General features: G+C 37.6%; 1 protein-coding gene across 1 annotated transcript in view; it reads right to left on the reverse strand.

Annotated features, from left to right (window-relative positions):
- MAN2A2 (mannosidase alpha class 2A member 2) overlaps nucleotides 1-27,927 on the reverse strand; it is a 421,122-nt gene that overhangs the window by 165,729 nt on the left and 227,466 nt on the right. The window contains exon 12 of the mRNA XM_068108861.2: nucleotides 3,607-3,674. Within this exon, the coding sequence (XP_067964962.2) occupies nucleotides 3,607-3,674 (68 nt within the window). The remainder of the gene's footprint in view (nucleotides 1-3,606; nucleotides 3,675-27,927) is intronic.

Here is a 27,927-nt window from a genome sequence, read left to right on the forward strand (position 1 = left end):
GGCAATCTCGAAGGTTCTTGGTGGAATCCAGGATGTCGAGTGGCACATCGACGCTTTTCCCTGCCCTCGCCAGCCTTTCGCAGCCGATGTTCCTCAGAAGGCACTTACAATGCGCCACGGGATGGAGCTCAGTTAACATGGGTGGGAGGGGTAGCGACTTGCCCTCGGCACAGGACGAATGCTGGCAGCGCAAAATTGCTTTTTAAAGACAGACATAAGATGTCCACAGGATGATAATGGCCAATTAACACCCGTCTGTTCTTAGGTACAGGTGTCTGTAAGATCACTGTGCACTGGATTATTTTTATTATATTTATCTGTTTATCATATCATATTTTCTGAACATTTAATTTTGTTTTTTTCAACAAACGAAAAGCGGGGTTAAGCATTCAGTTGCGTACGTGTGCCATGTCTGCATTTTTAAAATCCATTTTCTCGGCAACCGTCGGTCCGATTGACACAAAATATTACCATAGAAGCGCCTCCGCCTGTATAATTTTTTGAATCATTATTATGACGTCATTGGTCACATGGTATGGACGCCATCTTGGAAAAACGTAACACCTCTATATCTCCCAAACCGCTCAATGGAAAAAAATTGAAACATGGCTCATTGTCAAGTACTCCACATGGGGAATAAGATATGTTGATGATGATGTCATCGGTGCCTTAATTATGACGTCATAATTCGACAAGTACAACGCTTGATCTGATCAGTATGAATAAAACAAAAATTCCTCTGCGACTGTTCGTCCAATGGACACGAAATTTTCAGAATATGTGCAGCTCCTCCTGTATAATTTTCTAATGATAATTATAACGTCATAGGTCATGTGGTACAGGCTCTATCTGGGAAAAAACGAAAAAAGTTGCACCTCTATATCTCCGAAACCACTCCATGGAAAAAATTGATACATGGCTCATTGTCAAGCACTCCCGCTGGGGAATAAGATATGTTAATGATGATGATGTCATCGGTGCCTTCGTTATGACCTCATAATTCGACAAATACAACACTTATCCATCCGATCATTATTTTAAAAAAATTCAGCAACTGTTGGTCTGATGGTCACGAAATTTTCACCATAGGAGCGCCTCCTCCTTTGGAATATTTTAATGATAACCATGACGTCATAGGTCATGTGGTACAGGTGCCATCTTGGAAAAACTTTGCACCTCTTTATCTCTGAAACCACTCCATGGAGACAAAAGAGACCTGGTTCATTGTCAACTACTCCCCATGGGGAATAAGATATGTTAATGATGATGTCATCTGTGCCTTTGTTATGACCTCATAATTCGACAAGTGCAACACGTATCCGATCATTGTGAATTTTTTTTTCTCAGCAACTGTTGGTCTGATGGGCACGAAATTTTCACCATAGGAGCGCCTCCTCATGTAGAATATTTTAATGATAATCATGACGTCATAGGTCATGTGGTACAGGCACCATCTTGGAAAAACTTCCCACCTCTATATCGCTGAAACCACTCCATGGAAAAAATTGAGATCTGGCTCATTGTCAACTACTCCCCATGGGGAATAAGATATGTTAATGATGATGTCATCGGTGCCTTCATTATGACGTCATAATTCAACAAATACAACATTTATCCATCCGATCATCGTGAATTTTTTCAATAACTGTTGGTCTGATGGACACGAAATTTTCACCAAATAAGCACCTCCTCCTTTAGAATATTTTAATGATAATCATGACGTCATAGGTCATGTGGTACAGGCGCTATCTGGGAAAAACCGAAAAATGTTGCACCTCTATATCTCCAAAACCACTCTATGGAAAAAATTGAAACATGGCTCATTGTAAGGAACTCCATATGGGGAATAGGTGTTGCAAGTGAACTCGTCAACTCGTAATCCCCTCCCTGTTAACCTTCCAAACAACGAAGGGATTACTAGATTAACGTGTAGGTAAGGTGGTATTTGTTCATCCCATATTCTTTTTCCCCATTTTTCAACCCCCCCAAATATGGTCTTATTTAAATTGTACTCTTCCTTTGATGCTTCAAGGTCACAGCTCATCATCATTTCATGCCAATTTTACACCTCCCACATCATTCGTTCTATCAAAACTAATTCATCCACTCTCACCTACAAGCTTCATCTTTGCATATACAGTACCAGCAGGAGTACCCAGCATTGCCTGGGGGGAGGATGGGGGGGGGGGGGGGGGGAGGAAGCAGGAGAGGGAGGGGTGAGGAAGGGATTGGGTGGAGTGGAAGGGGGAGGGGGAGGGGAGAAACATATACTACATATTCATCTTTTGGGGGGTGGGGTGGCTTTGACAGGCCCCTCAGTTTTGGGGGAGGGGGGCAAGGAAAGGAGGAAAAAAAATTCAGTGCAAAGAGTGCTTCATAACCTCAGTGTTGCACAGGTACAAAAGGAAATTGTAATACCGTCTGCCACCATTACCAGGTGGCGTTACACGGTACTCTCCCGGTGCCCCACACCAGCAAATGAGGCCGCGGCCACATGACCTATGTTACCCCCCAGACAAAGTTGTAGTTGTATTTGCATTTGTACCCTGAGTAATGAGTAAGGTATATAAGCGTTTATAACTGGAGTACCCCGTGTTGCTCAAGTGAAAAAGAAACATTAACATTTAAAATGAGGGCAAATATAATGGAAAAGCAATTACATCCAAATCATATTCCATCACAAACGTCAAATCATCATTTTACCTTTTCTTTAAATATATGCTGCTGAATGTACCGTTGATCATGTTTCTGAGTTAAGTGCAGGAAGAAGAAGAAGCCTTACCCCGAACTTTGACCGCTTCCAGAATTGTTCTCGTGTTTGTGTTCAAATGCCTGGTAATTGTTTTGTATTTAATTAAGTGAATGTGTACTTGTATATAACTGTCATTAATTTAAAAAGGCGTAGACACTATAGAGAGATTGGTTTTTTAATCCCAATTTTATATATATATATATATATTTTTTTCGCCTTAAACACTCCCAGGCACTCACTGATGAACATCTGAAAGTCTGGCAAAGATGTGTTCAGCCATCTCTGAGAAAATGGCGACACACAGACCAACGGCTCTCTTATACAGGAGATCACGGCCTGTTCCCCAATGACTCAGTGCGATATTATACTGTCAGTAGCAGATGTGCACTTCCATGAAGGAACAAAGAACTAGCCTGTGAAGGCTACTGCCGATCTACGTCACAGACAGGTACAATGGTGGATGAAACCAACAGGATGTCGATTGAGGTATGCTAACCGCCATGGGAATCAAGGAGCTCAGGCTTCAGGAGAAGCTGCCTCAGACGAAAGGTTAATGCCAGAAACGTTAGCTTCTCCTTGCTTGCAATGGCGGATAGCATACCTCAATTAACATCTTATTGATTTCATCCACAGCTCTTCCATCAAGACTACATTTTGTACAGAAATTCCAGGAAAAAAAATTTGAAAATAAATCTTTCATGGCATCGAACGATATTCTTACTGCTTTGTTTTTTGAGAAGCCGAACCTACCGTACACAGTTATGTTGAGATTTTCACCTTTTAATTCAAATACAATGTTCTTTTTCAAACATCATTGGAAAAATACAATTGGAAAATTGTTACACGAAACCAACCTGAGTGAAGATGAGAGTTTAATGATATTCTGAGTGGAGAGTGAATCATGGGATGTGCGGATTTCATCCTGAAAATGTAAAGGAAAAAAAATATATAAAAAAATCAATCAGGAGAAAACCGTTAGCTCCTCAATCATCGCACATCAAATTAAATAATTATAATATATCATAGAGCAAGTGTTTGTATGTATGTCCACTCTTCATCCATTGGTTGGACACCTGACCTGACACCCCCCATAATTAGGTATCCTCCACATAAAATGCCGAGGAATACCTATTATTTATGTGAGAGTATATTCTTCTTCTACCACCCCCCCCCCCCCCCCAATCCCCCCTTAAAATGAATGTTCTCTGCAACAGTTGGTTCGATTGGCAGGAAATTTGCACAAAGTGATTGGCTAGACCTGTAGAATTTTTAGTTGTAGGTGTTGGGCTAGCGGCTAGGGTGCCAGCTTAGGATCCTAGGATCCTGGGTTCGAATCCCGGTCGATCGCTGAATTAACGCCAGGGGGGTTGACTCAGCCTGTCATCCTTCCGAGGTCGGCTAATTGAGTACCAGTTCACTGGTAATTCCCTGCTTGTCGTAAAAGGCGACAAAAAGGGTTGGCGGCAGGAAGGGCATCCGGCCGTAAAACATTTCTTCAAAAAGGGGACCGAAAAACAACAACAACCACGGTCCCCGAAAAAAGGCCAACCCCCGCTTGCGGGGAAAAAAATGGCCTCTAAAGGTGGTTTTTTTTACCACCCCCCCCCCCCCCCCCTTAAAATGAATGTTCTCTGCAACAGTTGGTTCGATTGGCAGGAAATTTGCACAAAGTGATTGGCTAGACCTGCAGAATTTTTACTGCTAATTATGACGGCATAGATCACGTGGTATGGGCGCCATCTTTGAAAACCCGAAAAACTTTACACCTCTACATCCCCGAAACGGCTCAATAGAAAAAATTTAATCATGGCTCATTCTAAAGATCTCTGTATTGAGACGAAAAATGTGTTTATTTAGGATATTAAAAGTGCTAATGTTATGACGTAACAATTTGACAAATAGAACTCTTGATGCCACGAATATGATATTGTTTGTGCATAACCTAAGTGGGAAAAAAATTCAAAATCCAAAAAATTTAGACGTCATATCACGTGGTTCGGCAGCTATATTGTTTTTCGTCAAAAACACAAAAAATCCTTTTTCTCAGCAACGGCTGAACAGATCAAGCCCAAACTTTGCATGCAATATCACATATCCATGACGAACAAAAGTTTCAGCGATCATGACGCCATATGTCACATGGTTTCGGAGTTATGATGTTTTTAAGCATAAACTTTAAAACCCATCTCCTCCCTCACTTTTGAAGATAGCGAGTGGAACCTTCACACACATGTTCCCCATTTTGGGAAGCTCAAATGGTCTTTTGGAATTTGCATCGTCACGTGGTTTCGCAGCAATAATTAATTGAACGAAAATCTTAAAAACCTCTCTCTTTAACCGCTGCATTGATCGACATGAAATTTTAATGTAATGTAGCTGTCATCAAGAGGAATAAGTGTTTAAAATTTCAACATGATTGGTTGTACAGACTGGAAGCAAGAAGTCGTTATTGTTGGAAGAAGAAGAAACACTTTTTCTTCTCAGGCCATGTGAATGATTGTGCCACTGCCATTTTTCAGACATATTTCCTTTAAACATCATTTTCTCTGCAGTCGTTGGACCGTTGACAGGAAATTTTCACCATAGGAGCACCTCAGCCTGTATAATCTTTTAATGGTAATTACGTCATAGGTCACGTGGTACGGGCACCATCTTGGAAAAAACAAAAGCTTTGCACCTCGATATCTCCAAAAGCGCTGTGTAGAAAAAATAGAGACATGGCTCATTGTAAATAACTCTCCATGCAGAATAACATTGGTGAATGATGATGTCATAGGTGCCTCCATTATGACGTCATAATTTGACAAGTAAAAACTGCATCCAATTTTGCAAAACTGCATCCAAACTGCAAAAAACTGCAAAAACATATCGCATGAAATTTCTTGAGCATCATTTAGGGATAAATTGATGGTGAAAAAAATAATGACGTCATGGGTCACGTGGTTAGGCCGCCATATTGTTTTACAATAAAAGGCTTAAAAACCACAAAAACCCCTTTTCTCCGAAACGGCTGAACAAATTGAGGCCAAACTTTGTATGCATGATCGCATACCCATGACGAACAAAAGGTTCAGTGACCCATGACAAACAAAATCGTCATAGCTCACATGGTTTAGGAGTTATGACGTTTTGAAGCATAAACCTTAAAAGCTATCCTCTCCCTCGTTTTTGAAGAAATCGAGGGGAAACGTCAAAAATATGCTCCCCATGTTGGTAAGCTAAAATGGTCTTTTGGAATTTGCGAAAGTCACATGGTTTCGCAGCGATAAATAATTGAAGGTAAATCTTTTTTAAAAACTATATCTCTTGAACCTGAGGACCCAAAAGCCTGGTGTTGGCTTAGCGGTTAGAGTGCTGGCTTGGGATTCGAGAATCCTGGGTTCGCATCCCGGTCGATCGCTGAATTAATGCCAGGGGGGTTGACTCAGCCTGTCATCCTTCCGAGGTCGGCAAATTGAGTACCATAATTCCCTGTGTGTTGTAAGAGGCGACTAAACAGGGTTGGCGGCAGGAAGGGCATCCGGCCATAAAAACATGGCTTCAAAAGAGGACCAAGGTGCCCCAAAAAAAAAGGCCAACCCCCGCTCTGCGGGGAAAATTGCCTCTAAAGGTGGTTTGAACCGCTTAATTGATCGATGGGAAACTTTAATGGAATGTAACTGTTGTCAAGTAGAAGTCATGAAGGGAAACAAGTGTGTAAAATTTCACCATGATTGGTTGTACGGTCTTGGAGTGAGAACTTGTTATTGTGTGAAGAAGAAGAAACTCTACAATTTTATCTTCTCCAACCATATGTGGTTTCATTATGATGAAAGCGGGGTTGTATGAAAGCGGGGTTGTATGAAAGCGGGGTTGTATGAAAGCGGGGTTGTATGAAAGCGGGGTTGTATGAAAGCGGGGTTGTATGAAAGCGGGGTTGTATCAAAGCGGGGTTGTATCAAAGCGGGGTTGTATGAAAGCGGGGTTGTATGAAAGCGGGGTTGTATGAAAGCGGGGTTGTATGAAAGCGGGGTTGTATGAAAGCGAGGTTCTGGACTGGTCTCCCATCTCTACTGCCTCTGACATCACTGCAAGAGATGGAGACTTACATCACTGTAAGAGATGCACTGTAAGAGATGGTTGTGAGGTTTGTGAGGTTGTATGAAAGCGGGGTTGTATGAAAGCGGGGTTGTATGAAAGCGGGGTTGTATGAAAGCGGGGTTGTATGAAAGCGGGGTTGTATGAAAGCGGGGTTGTATGAAAGCGGGGTTGTATGAAAGCGGGGTTGTATGAAAGCGGGGTTGTATGAAAGCGGGGTTGTATCAAAGCGGTGTTGTATGAAAGCGGGGTTGTATGAAAGCGGGGTTGTATCAAAGCGGGGTTGTATGAAAGCGGGGTTGTATGAAAGCGGGGTTGTATCAAAGCGGGGTTGTATCAAAGCGGGGTTGTATCAAAGCGGGGTTGTATCAAAACGGGGTCGTATCAAAGCAGGGTCGTATCAAAGCGAGGTCGTATCAAAGCGGGGTCGTATCAAAGCGGGGTTGTATGAAAGCGGGGTTGTATGAAAGCGGGGTTGTATAAAAGCGGGGTTGTATCAAAGCGGGGTTGTATGAAAGCGGGGTTGTATGAAAGCGGGGTTGTATCAAAGCGGGGTTGTATCAAAGCGGGGTTGTATCAAAGCAAGGTTGCAGCAAAGCGGGGTTGTATCAAAGTGGGGTTGTATGAAAGCAGGGTTGTATCAAAGCGGGGTTGTATCAAAGCGGGGTTGTATCAAAGCGGGGATGCATCAAAGCGGGGTTGTATGAAAGCGGGGTTGTATGAAAGCGGGGTTGTATGAAAGCAGGGTTGTATCAAAGCACGGTTGTATCAAAGCACGGTTGTATCAAAGCACGGTTGTATCAAAGCACGGTTGTATCAAAGCACGGTTGTATCAAAGCACGGTTGTAGCAAAGTAGGGTTGCAGCAAAGTGGGGTTGTATGAAAGCAGGGTTGTATCAAAGCATGGTTGTATCAAAGCGGGGTTGTATCAAAGCGTGTCCAATGAAAGCGGGGTTGTATGAAAGCGGGAAGGCGGAGGAAACCGGTCATCAATGCCAGCAGTTATAAAGTGGCAGTTCTAGTTGTAACTTGAAATACTTAACCCAAAGAACCCCCGAGGACTCAAAATACCCAAATGACCCCGATGACCAAAAATATCAAAACAGCCCCAAGGGATCAAAAGATCCAGAGGACGGAAAAGACCCCGCCTGAGGACCAAAAAGACCACAATGAAACAAAAGGCACAGATAACCCACAAGACTCAGAGGACGCAAAGGACCCAAATGAGCCCAAGGACTCCAAAGACCCTGAGGACCCAAAATACCCAAAATGGCACAAAAAACCCAAATGACCGCAAAGACCCAAAAGTACCTCAAAAACCCCCAAAGATCCCTAAAACTTTGTAGACCCTTTAAGACCCCTTTTACCTTTAAGACCCTGAATACCCCTTTACCTTCAAGACACCAAGACACCTTTAGATCCCTTCATTCTTTAGACTTTCACACCCCTTAAGTCCCTTTCGACCCCTCAGACCTTAACACCATTTTGACCCCTTACAACCCTCAAACAGATTGGAAAGTTTGGGCCTTTGAACATTTCGAGCTTTCGACCACTTGGACCTTTTTACATGTGTTACGGATTCGTCACTTCCGTCTTTGTAGGTTGTCATCCACTTGAAGCATTTTTAGTTTCATGTACTATTATTGTTACAGTTTGAGTGTGAAATGGAGATAACTGTCTTCAAAGGTAAAAAATAATGTCTCAGAAGGAAAACGAGATGGGCAAGGGCGAAAACGGAAGAAGAAGAAGAAGAAGAGGCTGGCGAGCAGATCGAGTGAGATCGGGAAAGGAAGGCCGATCTGCTTCGAGAGGTCGAGCGGACGCTGATGGACATTGGTCGCGAGCTAATATTGGTTTGCCCGGGAAAGGGATTCCTGTGACAGTGTCGTTATTGCTGTGGCAAATAAACCTGCGTCACGGGTTTTGCTGTTGGTTCCGAAAGTGAATTATCGCTGGAGAGCAGGTACGCCTCCATTACGGGCCCGTCCGCCATTTCACCTCGCACCAGACATTTCACCATGCACCAGTCATTCGCCTGGTTCTCGTGTGTGTCGTGGATTTCGCTTGGGATCTCGCGGTTCTTCGCGGTTCTCCGCTTGGGAGCCGCTGATCGTTCATGTCAGCGTCATTGTCTGGTGAACCGAAGGTGTGAATTCCCAGTCGCCTTTTGGGTGAACTTATACCGGACCGAGGTCGGCCCGACACCTCACCAAGCGGCTCGTCTGCAGCGTCGACTGTTAGCCGTTCTGGGTTCAGGTCTCAGTACGACCTTTTCTTGTGATCGCGAGAGCCAAGGGAATCGACTTTGGCATGGCATAGTGACAGTGACTTTGGGGGATGTTACCGATTGCTCACGTGGGAATACCGTGAGTTATTGATTCAGGAAATTGGTGGTACCATCATAGAAATTATATGGTGTTTGCTGTGCAAGTAAGGTTTTCTTGTACGTGCGTTACTTGTTATTATTGTGTGGTTTTAATACAATACTTGGTTTTTGTAACAATTGATTGGTGTGGTTTCACCATTGGTCATTGGCACACATAATAGCACATCTTTCTGTCGTGACTCCTTTCGGGGCTCGGATGTACACCGTGGCCGGGGTTTGGGGAGGAGCATGGAACACATGCTTGAGAGATTAGACCCTTTCATCCCCTGAGACACCAACTACAATTGGAATATTCCCTTTAGACCTTTACACAATTGAGAACCATTTAAGCGCACACCATGCAAACATCTGTAGTCTTCTTGCAAAACACAAAGTGCACTTTTTTCAGCAAGTGATGCGCAAACTCTATCCACGCAGGGGGTGGGTACTCTGCTCCTATCTATAATTACAATTATTTCGCATATTTTACCGACACATGCATATATAATGCCAAAGCACTTAAGATACTGGTAAATCATCTTCAGTTAAGCCCACAACGTCCTGGTCTTCCATGTCACTGTGAAACAGCTGAAGCAGCTCAGGATCGGCAGGTGTGGGTTTGTCACAATCCATGTCGTCATCACTCTTGTCCTCTTATTCTCCAAATATTCTCCTCATTCTTATTCTCCTCAGCCCCCTTTTCGTAAAAGCATTCACAATGGTTGATCATTTAACAGCATTTCATGCTTCTACAACCCAACAACAAACTTTGGCATAGCTGCCCTTCTTCATTTTTGCAGCGGCTGTATCTTCGTTGAGGCCCTCCATCATCCATTTCTGCCCACACTCGTGGATCTTCACTTGTAATACTCGGGTTGTAGCTTTTTGTGAGGCCTCTAGCGATGACAGCAACTTCAGTGTCGATTTTTAAAATTGTATTCTTCACAGAGTCGCACGAATGGGCTGCGCGTCTGATACCAGAAGCGACTTATTTTTGGTGAAGAAGGCACCTTGTCATCGCTGCCAGCAGCTTTCAGCCCACTTCCATTTCATCTTCATCATCCAGTCATTTTCGTTGGCCCTCACAAAAACGCCAGCGAGGAAATTGTCTTTGGGCAGGGTTTTTTTCTTTTGACTATGATCATCGGCTTGATCTTGGTACCTTCAGCGAGGCAAGACAGTAGTACGACGGTGAAATTGGTTTTTTCAGGTCCCGTAGTTATAACGCTGACAGACAATCGATAAGTTTTTTGTTTCCACGGTCCTTTAGGATGGCGCATCAAAACTGGCGGGCACCTCGTCCATGTTACCAAAGAAACATGGTGTGTGGATGCCCAAATCTGGCATCCGTTTTTCATCAAACTCCGAGAATCTTTTCAGTTTTACCTCCAAGTCGACGGGCAATTTTTTGCCAATAGACATCCTGGCTCCAACAGATAATCTGTTTTGTTTCATGAATTTGAAACACCATGAAGGTTGTTACGTGTCCACATTGAGGCACCGGTAACCCTAAGGATGTCACGGTAGAAAATACACAAATGTGCCTTTTGTGATGTTTTGCAGGTGAAACCTATACACAAAGAATTAAGTTAAGCACCCCCCCCGTTTTTTTACAACCTCGCACATTACAAGTTTGTTGTCGTCAAAACAGTGTAATATACCCATGATATTGCTATATTTTCTGGAGAAGTGATATTATGGTCACATAAAAACATAACAATCATGCCGTTTTCAATATTTTATTCTGAATAATTTAAGGTGAAACTTTTTGGGAATTTTAGGCATATTTTCACCTCAATTTAAGTATGGAGCTATAGGTCCATCACGGACAGTGTGGATGACGTTTATGTTTTCTAACGTACAGTCATTGTTCTGAGAAGACCTCTAGCGATCTTTGCATCAATAACGTGTGTAGGACCCACGTGATCGGATCACTGACTCAACCAATCACTTTTTTTCACTTTGATCACTCAATTTCATCAATGGATAATTGCTAATGTCATACCAATCATTATTTGATCTCACATACCTTAGAATATATGCCAATGTATACATATACACAAAGAATATATATTAGGGGGTGCTTACCTTAATTCGTTGTGTAGGGGTGCTTAACTTAATTCTTTGTGTATACATACGACAAGAAACAGAAGGATAACTTTATAGGAAATATTTATTCATCCATGCTGTCTACATTAAACAGAATAACACTAAATGAGACAATGACTTTCCTACGAATCCCTAAATAAAAAAAAAGAACAAGCGTCACAGACATCAATGCACATATTAATCAAATGGAAAACCAAATACTACATTGGGGTCATCAGAAGCAATCCGAATAAGTAAAGAGCAAAGATGGAGTCATCAGAAGAAACCTGGATAAGTAAAGAGCAAAGATGGAATCATCAGAAGAAACCTGGATAAGTAAAGAGCAAAGATGGAGTCGTCAGAATAAACCTGGATAAGTAAAGAGCAAAGATGGAATCATCAGAATAAACATGGATAAGTAAAGATCAAAGATGGAATCATCAGAATAAACCTGGATAGGTAAAGATCAAAGATGGAATCATCAGAATAAACCTGGATAAGTAGAGAGCAAAGATGGAGTCATCAGAAGAAACCTGGATAAGTAATGATCAAAGATGGAATCATCAGAATAAACCTGGATAAGTAAAGATCAAAGATGGAATCATCAGAATAAACGTGGAAAAGTAAAGATCAAAGATGGAATCATCAGAATAAACCTGGATAAGTAAAGAGCAAAGATGGAATCATCAGAATAAACCTGGATAAGTAAAGAGCAAAGATGGAATCATCAGAATAAACCTGGATAAGTAAAGAACAAAGATGGAATCATCAGAATAAACCTGGATAAGTAAAGAGCAAAGATGGAATCATCAGAATAAACCTGGATAAGTAAAGAGCAAAGATGGAATCATCAGAATAAACCTGGATAAGTAAAGAGCAAAGATGGAGTCATCAGAATAAACCTGGATAAGTAAAGGGCAAAGATGGAATCATCAGAATAAACCTGGATAAGTAAAGAGCAAAGATGGAATCATCAGAATAAACCTGGATAAGTAAAGAGCAAATATGGAATCATCAGAATAAACCTGGATAAGTAAAGAGCAAAGATGGAGTCATCAGAATAAACCTGGATAAGTAAAGAGCAAAGATGGAATCATCAGAATAAACCTGGATAAGTAAAGAGCTAAGATGGAATCATCAGAAGAAACCTGGATAAGTAAAGAGCAAAGATGGAATCATCAGAATAAACCTGGATAAGTAAAGAGCAAAGATGGATTCATCAGAATAAACCTGGATAAGTAAAGGGCAAAGATGGAATCATCAGAATAAACCTGGATAAGTAAAGAGCAAAGATGGAATCATCAGAATAAACTTGGATAAGTAAAGAGCAAAGATGGAATCATCAGAACAAACCTGGATAAGTAAAGAGCAAAAATGGAATCATCAGAATAAACTTGGATAAGTAAAGAGCAAAAATGGAATCATCAGAATAAGCTTGGATAAGTAAAGAGCAAAGATGGAATCATCAGAATAAACCTGGATAAGTAAAGAGCAAAGATGGAATCATCAGAATAAACCTGGATAAGTAAAGAGCAAAGATGGAATCATCAGAATAAACCTGGATAAGTAAAAAGCAAAGATGGAATCATCAGAATAAACCTGGATGAGTAAAAAGCAAAGCTGGAATCATCAGAATAAACCTGGATAAGTAAAAAGCAAAGATGGAATCATCAGAATAAACCTGGATAAGTAAACAGCAAAGATGGAATCATCAGAATAAACCTGGATAAGTAAAGAGCAAAGATGGAATCATCAGAATAAACCTGGATAAGTAAAGAGCAAAGATGGAATTATCAGAATAAACTTGGATAAGTAAAGAGCAAAGATGGAATCATCAGAATAAACTTGGATAAGTAAAAAGCAAAGATGGAATCATCAGAATAAACCTGGATAAGTAAAGAGCAAAGATGGAATTATCAGAATAAACTTGGATAAGTAAAGAGCAAAGATGGAATCATCAGAATAAACCTGGATAAGTAAAGAGCAAAGATGGAATCATCAGAATAAACCTGGATAAGTAAAGAGCAAAGGTGGAATTATCAGAATAAATTTGGATAAGTAAAGAGCAAAGATGGAATCATCAGAATAAACTTGGATAAGTAAAAAGCAAAGATGGAATGATCAGAATAAACCTGGATAAGTAAAAAGCAAAGATGGAATCATCAGAATAAACCTGGATACATAAAGAGCAAAGATGGAGTCATCAGAATAAACCTGGATAAGTAAAAAGCAAAGATGGAATCATCAGAATAAACCTGGATAAGTAAAAAGCAAAGATGGAATCATCAGAATAAACCTGGATAAGTAAAAAGCAAAGATGGAATCATCAGAATAAACCTCGATAAGTAAAAAGCAAAGATGGAATCATCAGAATAAACCTGGATAAGTAAAAAGCAAAGATGGAATCATCAGAATAAACCTGGATAAGTAAAGAGCAAAGATGGAATCATCAGAATAAACCTGGATAAGTAAAGAGCAAAGATGGAATCATCAGAATAAACCTGGATAAGTAAAGAGCAAAGATGGAATCATCAGGAGAAACCTGGATAAGTAAAAAGCAAAGATGGAATCATCAGAATAAACCTGGATAAGTAAAAAGCAAAGATGGATCATCAGAATAAACCTGGATAAGTAAAGAGCAAAGATGGAATCATCAGGAGAAACCTGGAGAAGTAAAAAGCAAAGATGGAATCATCAGAATAAACCTGGATAATTAAAGAGCAAAGATGGAATCATCAGAATAAACCTGGATAAGTAAAAAGCAAAGATGGAATCATCAGGAGAAACCTGGATAAGTAAAGAGCAAAGATGGAATCATCAGAATAAACCTGGATAATTAAAGAGCAAAGATGGAATCATCAGAATAAACCTGGATAAGTAAAGAGCAAAGATGGAATCATCAGGAGAAACCTGGATAAGTAAAGAGCAAAGATGGAATCATCAGAATAAACCTGGATACATAAAGAGCAAAGATGGAATCATCAGAATAAACCTGGATAAGGAAAGATCAAAGATGGAATCATCAGAATAAACCTGGATAAGTAAAGAGCAAATATGGAATCATCAGAATAAACCTGGATAAGTAAAGAGCAAAGATGGAGTCATCAGAATAAACCTGGATAAGTAAAGAGCAAAGATGGAATCATCAGAATAAACCTGGATAAGTAAAGAGCAAAGATGGAATCATCAGAATAAACCTGGATAAGTAAAGAGCAAAGATGGAATCATCAGAATAAACCTGGATAAGTAAAGAGCAAAGATGGAGTCATCAGAATAAACCTGGATAAGTAAAGAGCAAAGATGGAATCATCAGAATAAACCTGGATAAGTAAAGAGCAAAGATGGAATCATCAGAATAAACCTGGATACATAAAGAGCAAAGATAGAATCATCAGAATAAACCTCGATAAGTAAAAAGCAAAGATGGAATCATCAGAATAAACCTGGATAAGTAAAAAGCAAAGATGGAATCATCAGAATAAACCTCGATAAGTAAAGAGCAAAGATGGAATCATCAGAATAAACCTGGATAAGTAAAGAGCAAAGATGGAATCATCAGAATAAACCTGGATGAGTAAAAAGCAAAGATGGAAACATCAGAATAAACCTGGATAAGTAAAAAGCAAAGATGGAATCATCAGAATAAACCTGGATACATAAAGAGCAAAGATGGAGTCATCAGAATAAACCTGGATAAGTAAAGAGCAAAGATGGAATCATCAGAATAAACCTGGATACATAAAGAGCAAAGATAGAATCATCAGAATAAACCTGGATAAGGAAAGAGCAAAGATGGAATCATCAGAATAAACCTGGATAAGTAAAGAGCAAAGATGGAATCATCAGAATAAACCTGGATACATAAAGAGCAAAGATAGAATCATCAGAATAAACCTGGATAAGGAAAGATCAAAGATGGAATCATCAGAATAAACCTGGATAAGTAAAGAGCAAATATGGAATCATCAGAATAAACCTGGATAAGTAAAGAGCAAAGATGGAGTCATCAGAATAAACCTGGATAAGTAAAGAGCAAAGATGGAATCATCAGAATAAACCTGGATAAGTAAAGAGCAAAGATGGAATCATCAGAAGAAACCTGGATAAGTAAAGAGCAAAGATGGAATCATCAGAATAAACCTGGATAAGTAAAGAGCAAAGATGGATTCATCAGAATAAACCTGGATAAGTAAAGGGCAAAGATGGAATCATCAGAATAAACCTGGATAAGTAAAGAGCAAATATGGAATCATCAGAATAAACCTGGATAAGTAAAGAGCAAAGATGGAGTCATCAGAATAAACCTGGATAAGTAAAGAGCAAAGATGGAATCATCAGAATAAACCTGGATAAGTAAAGAGCAAAGATGGAGTCATCAGAATAAACCTGGATAAGTAAAGAGCAAAGATGGAATCATCAGAATAAACCTGGATAAGTAAAGAGCAAAGATGGAATCATCAGAAGAAACCTGGATAAGTAAAGAGCAAATATGGAATCATCAGAATAAACCTGGATAAGTAAAGAGCAAATATGGAATCATCAGAATAAACCTGGATAAGTAAAGAGCAAAGATGGAATCATCAGAATAAACCTGGATAAGTAAAGAGCAAAGATGGAATCATCAGAAGAAACCTGGATAAGTAAAGAGCAAAGATGGAATCATCAGAATAAACCTGGATAAGTAAAGAGCAAAGATGGATTCATCAGAATAAACCTGGATAAGTAAAGGGCAAAGATGGAATCATCAGAATAAACCTGGATAAGTAAAGAGCAAAGATGGAGTCATCAGAATAAACCTGGATAAGTAAAGAGCAAAGATGGAATCATCAGAACAAACCTGGATAAGTAAAGAGCAAAGATGGAGTCATCAGAATAAACCTGGATAAGTAAAGAGCAAAGATGGAGTCATCAGAATAAACCTGGATAAGTAAAGAGCAAAGATGGAATCATCAGAAGAAACCTGGATAAGTAAAGAGCAAATATGGAATCATCAGAATAAACCTGGATAAGTAAAGAGCAAATATGGAATCATCAGAATAAACCTGGATAAGTAAAGAGCAAAGATGGAGTCATCAGAATAAACCTGGATAAGTAAAAAGCAAAGATGGAATCATCAGAATAAACCTGGATAAGTAAAGAGCAAATATGGAATCATCAGAATAAACCTGGATAAGTAAAGAGCAAAGATGGAATCATCAGAATAAACCTGGATAAGTAAAAAGCAAAGATGGAATCATCAGAATAAACTTGGATAAGTAAAGAGCAAAGATGGAATCATCAGAATAAACTTGGATAAGTAAAGAGCAAAGATGGAGTCATCAGAATAAACCTGGATAAGTAAAGAGCAAAGATGGAATCATCAGAATAAACTTGGATAAGTAAAGAGCAAAGATGGAATCATCAGAATAAACCTGGATAAGTAAAGAGCAAAGATGGAATCATCAGAACAAACCTGGATAAGTAAAGAGCAAAAATGGAATCATCAGAATAAACTTGGATAAGTAAAGAGCAAAAATGGAATCATCAGAATAAACCTGGATAAGTAAAGAGCAAAGATGGAGTCATCAGAAGGAACCTCGATAAGTAAAGAGCAAAGATGGAATCATCAGAATAAACCTGGATAAGTAAACAGCAAAGATGGAATCATCAGAATAAACCTGGATAAGTAAAGAGCAAAGATGGAGTCATCAGAAGGAACCTCGATAAGTAAAGAGCAAAGATGGAATCATCAGAATAAACCTGGATAAGTAAAGAGCAAAGATGGAATCATCAGAATAAACCTGGATGAGTAAAAAGCAAAGCTGGAATCATCAGAATAAACCTGGATAAGTAAAAAGCAAAGATGGAATCATCAGAATAAACCTGGATAAGTAAACAGCAAAGATGGAATCATCAGAATAAACCTGGATAAGTAAAGAGCAAAGATGGAATCATCAGAATAAACCTGGATAAGTAAAGAGCAAAGATGGAATTATCAGAATAAACTTGGATAAGTAAAGAGCAAAGATGGAATCATCAGAATAAACTTGGATAAGTAAAAAGCAAAGATGGAATCATCAGAATAAACCTGGATAAGTAAAGAGCAAAGATGGAATTATCAGAATAAACTTGGATAAGTAAAGAGCAAAGATGGAATCATCAGAATAAACCTGGATAAGTAAAGAGCAAAGATGGAATCATCAGAATAAACCTGGATAAGTAAAAAGCAAAGATGGAATCATCAGAATAAACCTGGATAAGTAAAGAGCAAAGATGGAATCATCAGAATAAACCTGGATAAGTAAAGAGCAAAGATGGAATCATCAGAATAAACCTGGATAAGTAAAAAGCAAAGATGGAATCATCAGAATAAACCTGGATAAGTAAAGAGCAAAGATGGAATCATCAGAATAAACTTGGATAAGTAAAAAGCAAAGATGGAATCATCAGAATAAACCTGGATAAGTAAAAAGCAAAGATTGAGTCATCAGAAGAAACCTGGATAAGTAAAGAGCAAAGATGGAATCATCAGAATAAACCTGGATAAGTAAAGAGCAAAGATGGAATCATCAGAATAAACCTGGATAAGTAAAGAGCAAAGATGGAATCATCAGAATAAACCTGGATAAGTTAAAAGCAAAGATTGAGTCATCAGAAGAAACCTGGATAAGTAAAAAGCAAAGATGGAATCATCAGAAGAAACCTGGATAAGTAAAGAGCAAAGATGGAATCATCAGAATAAACCTGGATAAGTAAAAAGCAAAGATGGAATCATCAGAATAAACCTGGATAAGTAAAAAGCAAAAATGGAATGATCAGAATAAACCTGGATAAGTAAAAAGCAAAGATGGAATCATCAGAAGAAACCTGGATAAGTAAAGAGCAAAGATGGAATCATCAGAATAAACCTGGATAAGTAAACAGCAAAGATGGAATCATCAGAATAAACCTGGATAAGTAAAAAGCAAAGATGGAATCATCAGAAGAAACCTGGATAAGTAAAGAGCAAAGATGGAATCATCAGAATAAACCTGGATAAGTAAAAAGCAAAGATGGAATCATCAGAATAAACCTGGATAAGTAAAAAGCAAAGATGGAATCATCAGAATAAACCTCGATAAGTAAAAAGCAAAGATGGAGTCATCAGAAGAAACCTGGATAAGCAAAGAGCAAAGATGGAATCATCAGAATAAACCTGGATAAGTAGAGATCAAAGATGGAATCATCAGAATAAACCTGGATAAGTAAAAAGCAAAGATGGAATCATCAGAATAAACCTGGATAAATAAAAAGCAAAGATGGAATCATCAGAATAAACCTGGATAAGTAAAAAGCAAAGATGGAATCATCAGAATAAACCTGGATAAGTAAAGAGCAAAGATGGAATCATCAGAATAAACCTGGATAAGTAAAAAGCAAAGATGGAATCATCAGAATAAACCTGGATAAGTAAAAAGCAAAGATGGAATCATCAGAATAAACCTGGATAAGTAAAAAGCAAAGATGGAATCATCAGAATAAACCTCGATAAGTAAAAAGCAAAGATGGAATCATCAGAATAAACCTGGATAAGTAAAAAGCAAAGATGGAATCATCAGAATAAACCTCGATAAGTAAAGAGCAAAGTTGGAATCATCAGAATAAACCTGGATGAGTAAAAAGCAAAGATGGAAACATCAGAATAAACCTGGATAAGTAAAAAGCAAAGATGGAATCATCAGAATAAACCTGGATACATAAAGAGCAAAGATGGAGTCATCAGAATAAACCTGGATAAGTAAAGAGCAAAAATGGATCATCAGAAGGAACCTGGATAAGTAAAAAGCAAAGATGGCATCATCAGAATAAACCTGGATAAGTAAAGAGCAAAGATGGAATCATCAGAATAAACCTGGATAAGTAAAGAGCAAAGATGGAATCATCAGGAGAAACCTGGATAAGTAAAAAGCAAAGATGGAATCATCAGAATAAACCTGGATAAGTAAAAAGCAAAGATGGAATCATCAGAATAAACCTGGATAAGTAAAGAGCAAAGATGGAATCATCAGGAGAAACCTGGATAAGTAAAAAGCAAAGATGGAATCATCAGAATAAACCTGGATAAGTAAAAAGCAAAGATGGATCATCAGAATAAACCTGGATAAGTAAAGAGCAAAGATGGAATCATCAGAATAAACCTGGATAAGTAAAAAGCAAAGATGGAATCATCAGAATAAACCTGGATAAGTAAAGAGCAAAGATGGAGTCATCAGAATAAACCTGGATAAGTAAAGAGCAAAGATGGAATCATCAGGAGAAACCTGGATAAGTAAAGAGCAAAGATGGAATCATCAGGAGAAACCTGGATAAGTAAAGAGCAAAGATGGAATCATCAGGAGAAACCTGGATAAGTAAAGAGCAAAGATGGAATCATCAGAATAAACCTGGATACATAAAGAGCAAAGATGGAGTCATCAGAATAAACCTGGATAAGTAAAAAGCAAAGATGGAATCATCAGAATAAACCTGGATAAGTAAAGAGCAAAGATGGAATCATCAGAATAAACCTGGATAAGTAAAGAGCAAAGATGGAGTCATCAGAATAAACCTGGATAAGTAAAAAGCAAAGATGGAATCATCAGAATAAACCTGGATAAGTAAAGAGCAAAGATGGAATCATCAGAATAAACCTGGATAAGTAAAAAGCAAAGATGGAATCATCAGAATAAACCTGGATAAGTAAAAAGCAAAGATGGAATCATCAGAATAAACCTGGATAAGTAAAGAGCAAAGATGGAATCATCAGGAGAAACCTGGATAAGTAAAGAGCAAAGATGGAATCATCAGAATAAACCTGGATACATAAAGAGCAAAGATGGAATCATCAGAATAAACCTGGATAAGTAAAAAGCAAAGATGGAGTCATCAGAATAAACCTGGATAAGTAAAGAGCAAAGATGGAATCATCAGAATAAACCTGGATAAGTAAAGAGCAAAGATGGAATCATCAGAATAAACCTGGATAAGTAAAGAGCAAAGATGGAATCATCAGAATAAACCTGGATAAGTAAAGAGCAAAGATGGAATCATCAGAATAAACCTGGATAAGTAAAGAGCAAAGATGGAATCATCAGAATAAACCTGGATAAGTAAAAAGCAAAGATGGAATCATCAGAATAAACCTGGATAAGTAAAAAGCAAAGATGGAATCATCAGAATAAACCTGGATAAGTGAAGAGCAAAGATGGAATCATCAGAAGGAACCTGGATAAGTAAAGAGCAAAGATGGATTCATCAGGAGAAACCTGGATAAGTAAAAAGCAAAGATGGATTCATCAGAATAAACCTGGATAAGTAAAAAGCAAAGATGGAATCATCAGAATAAACCTGGATAAGTAAAAAGCAAAGATGGAATCATCAGAATAAACCTGGATAAGTAAAAAGCAAAGATGGAATCATCAGAATAAACCTGGATAAGTAAAGAGCAAAGATGGAATCATCAGAATAAACCTGGATAAGTAAAAAGCAAAGATGGAATCATCAGAATAAACCTGGATAAGTGAAGAGCAAAGATGGAATCATCAGAAGGAACCTGGATAAGTAAAGAGCAAAGATGGATTCATCAGGAGAAACCTGGATAAGTAAAAAGCAAAGATGGATTCATCAGAATAAACCTGGATAAGTAAAAAGCAAAGATGGAATCATCAGAATAAACCTGGATACATAAAGAGCAAAGATGGAATCATCAGAATAAACCTGGATAAGTAAAAAGCAAAGATGGAATCATCAGAATAAACCTGGATAAGTAAAAAGCAAAGATGGAATCATCAGAATAAACCTGGATAAGTAAACAGCAAAGATGGAATCATCAGGAGAAACCTGGATAAGTAAAAAGCAAAGATGGAGTCATCAGAATAAACCTGGATAAGTAAAAAGCAAAGATGGAATCATCAGAATAAACCTGGATAAGTAAAAAGCAAAGATGGAATCATCAGAATAAACCTGGATAAGTAAAAAGCAAACATGGAATCATCAGAAGGAACCTGGATAAGTAAAAAGCAAAGATGGAATCATCAGAATAAACCTGGATAAGTAAAGAGCAAAGATGGAATCATCAGAATAAACCTGGATAAGTAAAGAGCAAAGATGGAATCATCAGAATAAACCTGGATAAGTAAAAAGCAAAGATGGAATCATCAGAATAAACCTGGATAAGTAAAAAGCAAAGATGGAATCATCAGAATAAACCTGGATAAGTAAAAAGCAAAGATGGAATCATCAGATTAAACCTGGATAAGTGAAGAGCAAAGATGGAATCATCAGGAGAAACCTGGATAAGTAAAAAGCAAAGATGGAATCATCAGAATAAACCTGGATAAGTAAAAAGCAAAGATGGAATCATCAGAATAAACCTGGATAAGTAAAAAGCAAAGATGGAATCATCAGAATAAACCTGGATAAGTAAAGAGCAAAGATGGATTCATCAGGAGAAACCTGGATAAGTAAAAAGCAAAGATGGATTCATCAGAATAAACCTGGATAAGTAAAAAGCAAAGATGGAATCATCAGAATAAACCTGGATACATAAAGAGCAAAGATGGAATCATCAGAATAAACCTGGATAAGTAAAAAGCAAAGATGGAATCATCAGAATAAACCTGGATAAGTAAAAAGCAAAGATGGAATCATCAGAATAAACCTGGATAAGTAAACAGCAAAGATGGAATCATCAGGAGAAACCTGGATAAGTAAAAAGCAAAGATGGAGTCATCAGAATAAACCTGGATAAGTAAAAAGCAAAGATGGAATCATCAGAATAAACCTGGATAAGTAAAAAGCAAAGATGGAATCATCAGAATAAACCTGGATAAGTAAAAAGCAAAGATGGAATCATCAGAATAAACCTGGATAAGTAAAGAGCAAAGATGGAATCATCAGAATAAACCTGGATAAGTAAAGAGCAAAGATGGAATCATCAGAATAAACCTGGATAAGTAAAAAGCAAAGATGGAATCATCAGAATAAACCTGGATAAGTAAAAAGCAAAGATGGAATCATCAGAATAAACCTGGATAAGTAAAGAGCAAAGATGGAATCATCAGAATAAACCTGGATAAGTAAAAAGCAAAGATGGAGTCATCAGAATAAACCTGGATAAGTAAAAAGCAAAGATGGAATCATCAGAATAAACCTGGATAAGTAAAGAGCAAAGATGGAATCATCAGAATAAACCTGGATAAGTAAAAAGCAAAGATGGAATCATCAGAATAAACCTGGATAAGTAAAAAGCAAAGATGGAATCATCAGAATAAACCTGGATAAGTAAAGAGCAAAGATGGAATCATCAGAATAAACCTGGATAAGTGAAGAGCAAAGATGGATTCATCAGGAGAAACCTGGATAAGTAAAAAGCAAAGATGGATTCATCAGAATAAACCTGGATAAGTAAAAAGCAAAGATGGAATCATCAGAAGGAACCTGGATAAGTAAAGAGCAAAGATGGATTCATCAGGAGAAACCTGGATAAGTAAAAAGCAAAGATGGATTCATCAGAATAAACCTGGATAAGTAAAAAGCAAAGATGGAATCATCAGAATAAACCTGGATACATAAAGAGCAAAGATGGAATCATCAGAATAAACCTGGATAAGTAAAAAGCAAAGATGGAATCATCAGAATAAACCTGGATAAGTAAAAAGCAAAGATGGAATCATCAGAATAAACCTGGATACATAAAGAGCAAAGATGGAATCATCAGAATAAACCTGGATAAGTAAAAAGCAAAGATGGAATCATCAGAATAAACTTGGATAAGTAAAAAGCAAAGATGGAATCATCAGAATAAACCTGGATAAGTAAACAGCAAAGATGGAATCATCAGGAGAAACCTGGATAAGTAAAAAGCAAAGATGGAGTCATCAGAATAAACCTGGATAAGTAAAAAGCAAAGATGGAATCATCAGAATAAACCTGGATAAGTAAAAAGCAAAGATGGAATCATCAGAAAAAACCTGGATAAGTAAAAAGCAAACATGGAATCATCAGAAGGAACCTGGATAAGTAAAGAGCAAAGATGGAATCATCAGAATAAACCTGGATAAGTAAAAAGCAAAGATGGAATCATCAGAATAAACCTGGATAAGTAAAGAGCAAAGATGGAATCATCAGAATAAACCTGGATAAGTAAAGAGCAAAGATGGAATCATCAGGAGAAACCTGGATAAGTAAAGAGCAAAGATGGAATCATCAGAATAAACCTGGATAAGTAAAGAGCAAAGATGGAATCATCAGGAGAAACCTGGATAAGTAAAAAGCAAAGATGGAATCATCAGAATAAACCTGGATAAGTAAAAAGCAAAGATGGAATCATCAGAATAAACCTGGATAAGTAAAAAGCAAAGATGGAATCATCAGAATAAACCTGGATAAGTAAAAAGCAAAGATGGAATCATCAGAATAAACCTGGATAAGTAAAAAGCAAAGATGGAATCATCAGAATAAACCTCGATAAGTAAAAAGCAAAGATGGAATCATCAGAATAAACCTGGATAAGTAAAAAGCAAAGATGGAATCATCAGAATAAACCTCGATAAGTAAAGAGCAAAGATGGAAACATCAGAATAAACCTGGATAAGTAAAGAGCAAAGATGGAATCATCAGAATAAACCTGGATGAGTAAAAAGCAAAGATGGAAACATCAGAATAAACCTGGATAAGTAAAAAGCAAAGATGGAATCATCAGAATAAACCTGGATAAGTAAAGAGCAAAAATGGATCATCAGAAGGAACCTGGATAAGTAAAAAGCAAAGATGGCATCATCAGAATAAACCTGGATAAGTAAAGAGCAAAGATGGAATCATCAGAATAAACCTGGATAAGTAAAGAGCAAAGATGGAATCATCAGGAGAAACCTGGATAAGTAAAAAGCAAAGATGGAATCATCAGAATAAACCTGGATAAGTAAAAAGCAAAGATGGATCATCAGAATAAACCTGGATAAGTAAAGAGCAAAGATGGAATCATCAGGAGAAACCTGGATAAGTAAAAAGCAAAGATGGAATCATCAGAATAAACCTGGATAATTAAAGAGCAAAGATGGAATCATCAGAATAAACCTGGATAAGTAAAAAGCAAAGATGGAATCATCAGAATAAACCTGGATAAGTAAAGAGCAAAGATGGAGTCATCAGAATAAACCTGGATAAGTAAAAAGCAAAGATGGAGTCATCAGAATAAACCTGGATAAGTAAAGAGCAAAGATGGAATCATCAGAATAAACCTGGATAAGTAAAAAGCAAAGATGGAATCATCAGAATAAACCTGGATAAGTAAAGAGCAAAGATGGAGTCATCAGAATAAACCTGGATAAGTAAAGAGCAAAGATGGAGTCATCAGAAGGAACCTGGATAAGTAAAGAGCAAAGATGGAATCATCAGAATAAACCTGGATAAGTAAAAAGCAAAGATGGAATCATCAGAATAAACCTGGATAAGTAAAAAGCAAAGATGGAATCATCAGAATAAACCTGGATAAGTAAAAAGCAAAGATGGAATCATCAGAATAAACCTGGATAAGTAAAGAGCAAAGATGGAATCATCAGAATAAACCTGGATAAGTAAAAAGCAAAGATGGAATCATCAGAATAAACCTGGATAAGTAAAAAGCAAAGATGGAATCATCAGAATAAACCTGGATAAGTAAAAAGCAAAGATGGAATCATCAGAATAAACCTCGATAAGTAAAGAGCAAAGATGGAAACATCAGAATAAACCTGGATAAGTAAAGAGCAAAGATGGAATCATCAGAATAAACCTGGATGAGTAAAAAGCAAAGATGGAAACATCAGAATAAACCTGGATAAGTAAAAAGCAAAGATGGAATCATCAGAATAAACCTGGATACATAAAGAGCAAAGATGGAGTCATCAGAATAAACCTGGATAAGTAAAGAGCAAAAATGGATCATCAGAAGGAACCTGGATAAGTAAAAAGCAAAGATGGCATCATCAGAATAAACCTGGATAAGTAAAGAGCAAAGATGGAATCATCAGAATAAACCTGGATAAGTAAAGAGCAAAGATGGAATCATCAGGAGAAACCTGGATAAGTAAAAAGCAAAGATGGAATCATCAGAATAAACCTGGATAAGTAAAAAGCAAAGATGAAATCATCAGAATAAACCTGGATAAGTAAAGAGCAAAGATGGAATCATCAGGAGAAACCTGGATAAGTAAAAAGCAAAGATGGAATCATCAGAATAAACCTGGATAAGTAAAAAGCAAAGATGGATCATCAGAATAAACCTGGATAAGTAAAGAGCAAAGATGGAATCATCAGGAGAAACCTGGATAAGTAAAGAGCAAAGATGGAATCATCAGAATAAACCTGGATAATTAAAGAGCAAAGATGGAATCATCAGAATAAACCTGGATAAGTAAAGAGCAAAGATGGAATCATCAGAATAAACCTGGATAAGTAAAGAGCAAAGATGGAGTCATCAGAATAAACCTGGATAAGTAAAGAGCAAAGATGGAGTCATCAGAATAAACCTGGATAAGTAAAGAGCAAAGATGGAATCATCAGAATAAACCTGGATAAGTAAAGAGCAAAGATGGAATCATCAGAATAAACCTGGATAAGTAAAAAGCAAAGATGGAATCATCAGAATAAACCTGGATAATTAAAGAGCAAAGATGGAATCATCAGAATAAACCTGGATAAGTAAAGAGCAAAGATGGAGTCATCAGAATAAACCTGGATAAGTAAAGAGCAAAGATGGAATCATCAGAATAAACCTGGATAAGTAAAAAGCAAAGATGGAATCATCAGAATAAACCTGGATAAGTAAAGAGCAAAGATGGAGTCATCAGAATAAACCTGGATAAGTAAAGAGCAAAGATGGAATCATCAGGAGAAACCTGGATAAGTAAAAAGCAAAGATGGAATCATCAGAATAAACCTGGATAAGTAAAGAGCAAAGATGGAATCATCAGGAGAAACCTGGATAAGTAAAAAGCAAAGATGGAATCATCAGAATAAACCTGGATAAGTAAAGAGCAAAGATGGAATCATCAGGAGAAACCTGGATAAGTAAAGAGCAAAGATGGAATCATCAGGAGAAACCTGGATAAGTAAAAAGCAAAGATGGAATCATCAGAATAAACCTGGATAAGTAAAGAGCAAAGATGGAATCATCAGGAGAAACCTGGATAAGTAAAAAGCAAAGATGGAATCATCAGAATAAACCTGGATAAGTGAAGAGCAAAGATGGAATCATCAGAATAAACCTGGATAAGTAAAAAGCAAAGATGGAATCATCAGAATAAACCTGGATAAGTAAAAAGCAAAGATGGAATCATCAGAATAAACCTGGATAAGTAAAAAGCAAAGATGGAATCATCAGAATAAACCTGGATAAGTGAAGAGCAAAGATGGAATCATCAGAATAAACCTGGATAAGTAAAAAGCAAAGATGGAATCATCAGAATAAACCTGGATAAGTAAAGAGCAAAGATGGAATCATCAGGAGAAACCTGGATAAGTAAAAAGCAAAGATGGAGTCATCAGAATAAACCTGGATAAGTAAAAAGCAAAGATGGAATCATCAGAATAAACCTGTATAAGTGAAGAGCAAAGATGGAATCATCAGAATAAACCTGGATAAGTGAAGAGCAAAGATGGAATCATCAGAATAAACCTGGATAAGTAAAAAGCAAAGATGGAATCATCAGAATAAACCTGGATAAGTAAAAAGCAAAGATGGAATCATCAGAATAAACCTGGATAAGTAAAGAGCAAAGATGGAATCATCAGAATAAACCTGGATAAGTAAAGAGCAAAGATGGAATCATCAGAATAAACCTGGATAAGTAAAAAGCAAAGATGGAATCATCAGAATAAACCTGGATAAGTAAAGAGCAAAGATGGAATCATCAGAATAAACCTGGATAAGTGAAGAGCAAAGATGGAATCATCAGAAGGAACCTGGATAAGTAAAGAGCAAAGATGGATTCATCAGGAGAAACCTGGATAAGTAAAAAGCAAAGATGGATTCATCAGAATAAACCTGGATAAGTAAAAAGCAAAGATGGAATCATCAGAATAAACCTGGATACATAAAGAGCAAAGATGGAATCATCAGAATAAACCTGGATAAGTAAAAAGCAAAGATGGAATCATCAGAATAAACCTGGATAAGTAAAAAGCAAAGATGGAATCATCAGAATAAACCTGGATACATAAAAAGCAAAGATGGATTCATCAGAATAAACTTGGATAAGTAAAAAGCAAAGATGGAATCATCAGAATAAACCTGGATAAGTAAACAGCAAAGATGGAATCATCAGGAGAAACCTGGATAAGTAAAAAGCAAAGATGGAGTCATCAGAATAAACCTGGATAAGTAAAAAGCAAAGATGGAATCATCAGAATAAACCTGGATAAGTAAAAAGCAAAGATGGAATCATCAGAATAAACCTGGATAAGTAAAAAGCAAACATGGAATCATCAGAAGGAACCTGGATAAGTAAAGAGCAAAGATGGAATCATCAGAATAAACCTGGATAAGTAAAAAGCAAAGATGGAATCATCAGAATAAACCTGGATAAGTAAAAAGCAAAGATGGAATCATCAGAATAAACCTGGATACATAAAAAGCAAAGATGGATTCATCAGAATAAACTTGGAT

This window comes from Myxine glutinosa, chromosome 2 (genome assembly GCF_964187855.1).
Source record: "Myxine glutinosa chromosome 2, kmMyxGlut1.1, whole genome shotgun sequence".
In the NCBI taxonomy this organism is placed as follows: Eukaryota; Metazoa; Chordata; class Myxini; order Myxiniformes; family Myxinidae; genus Myxine; species Myxine glutinosa.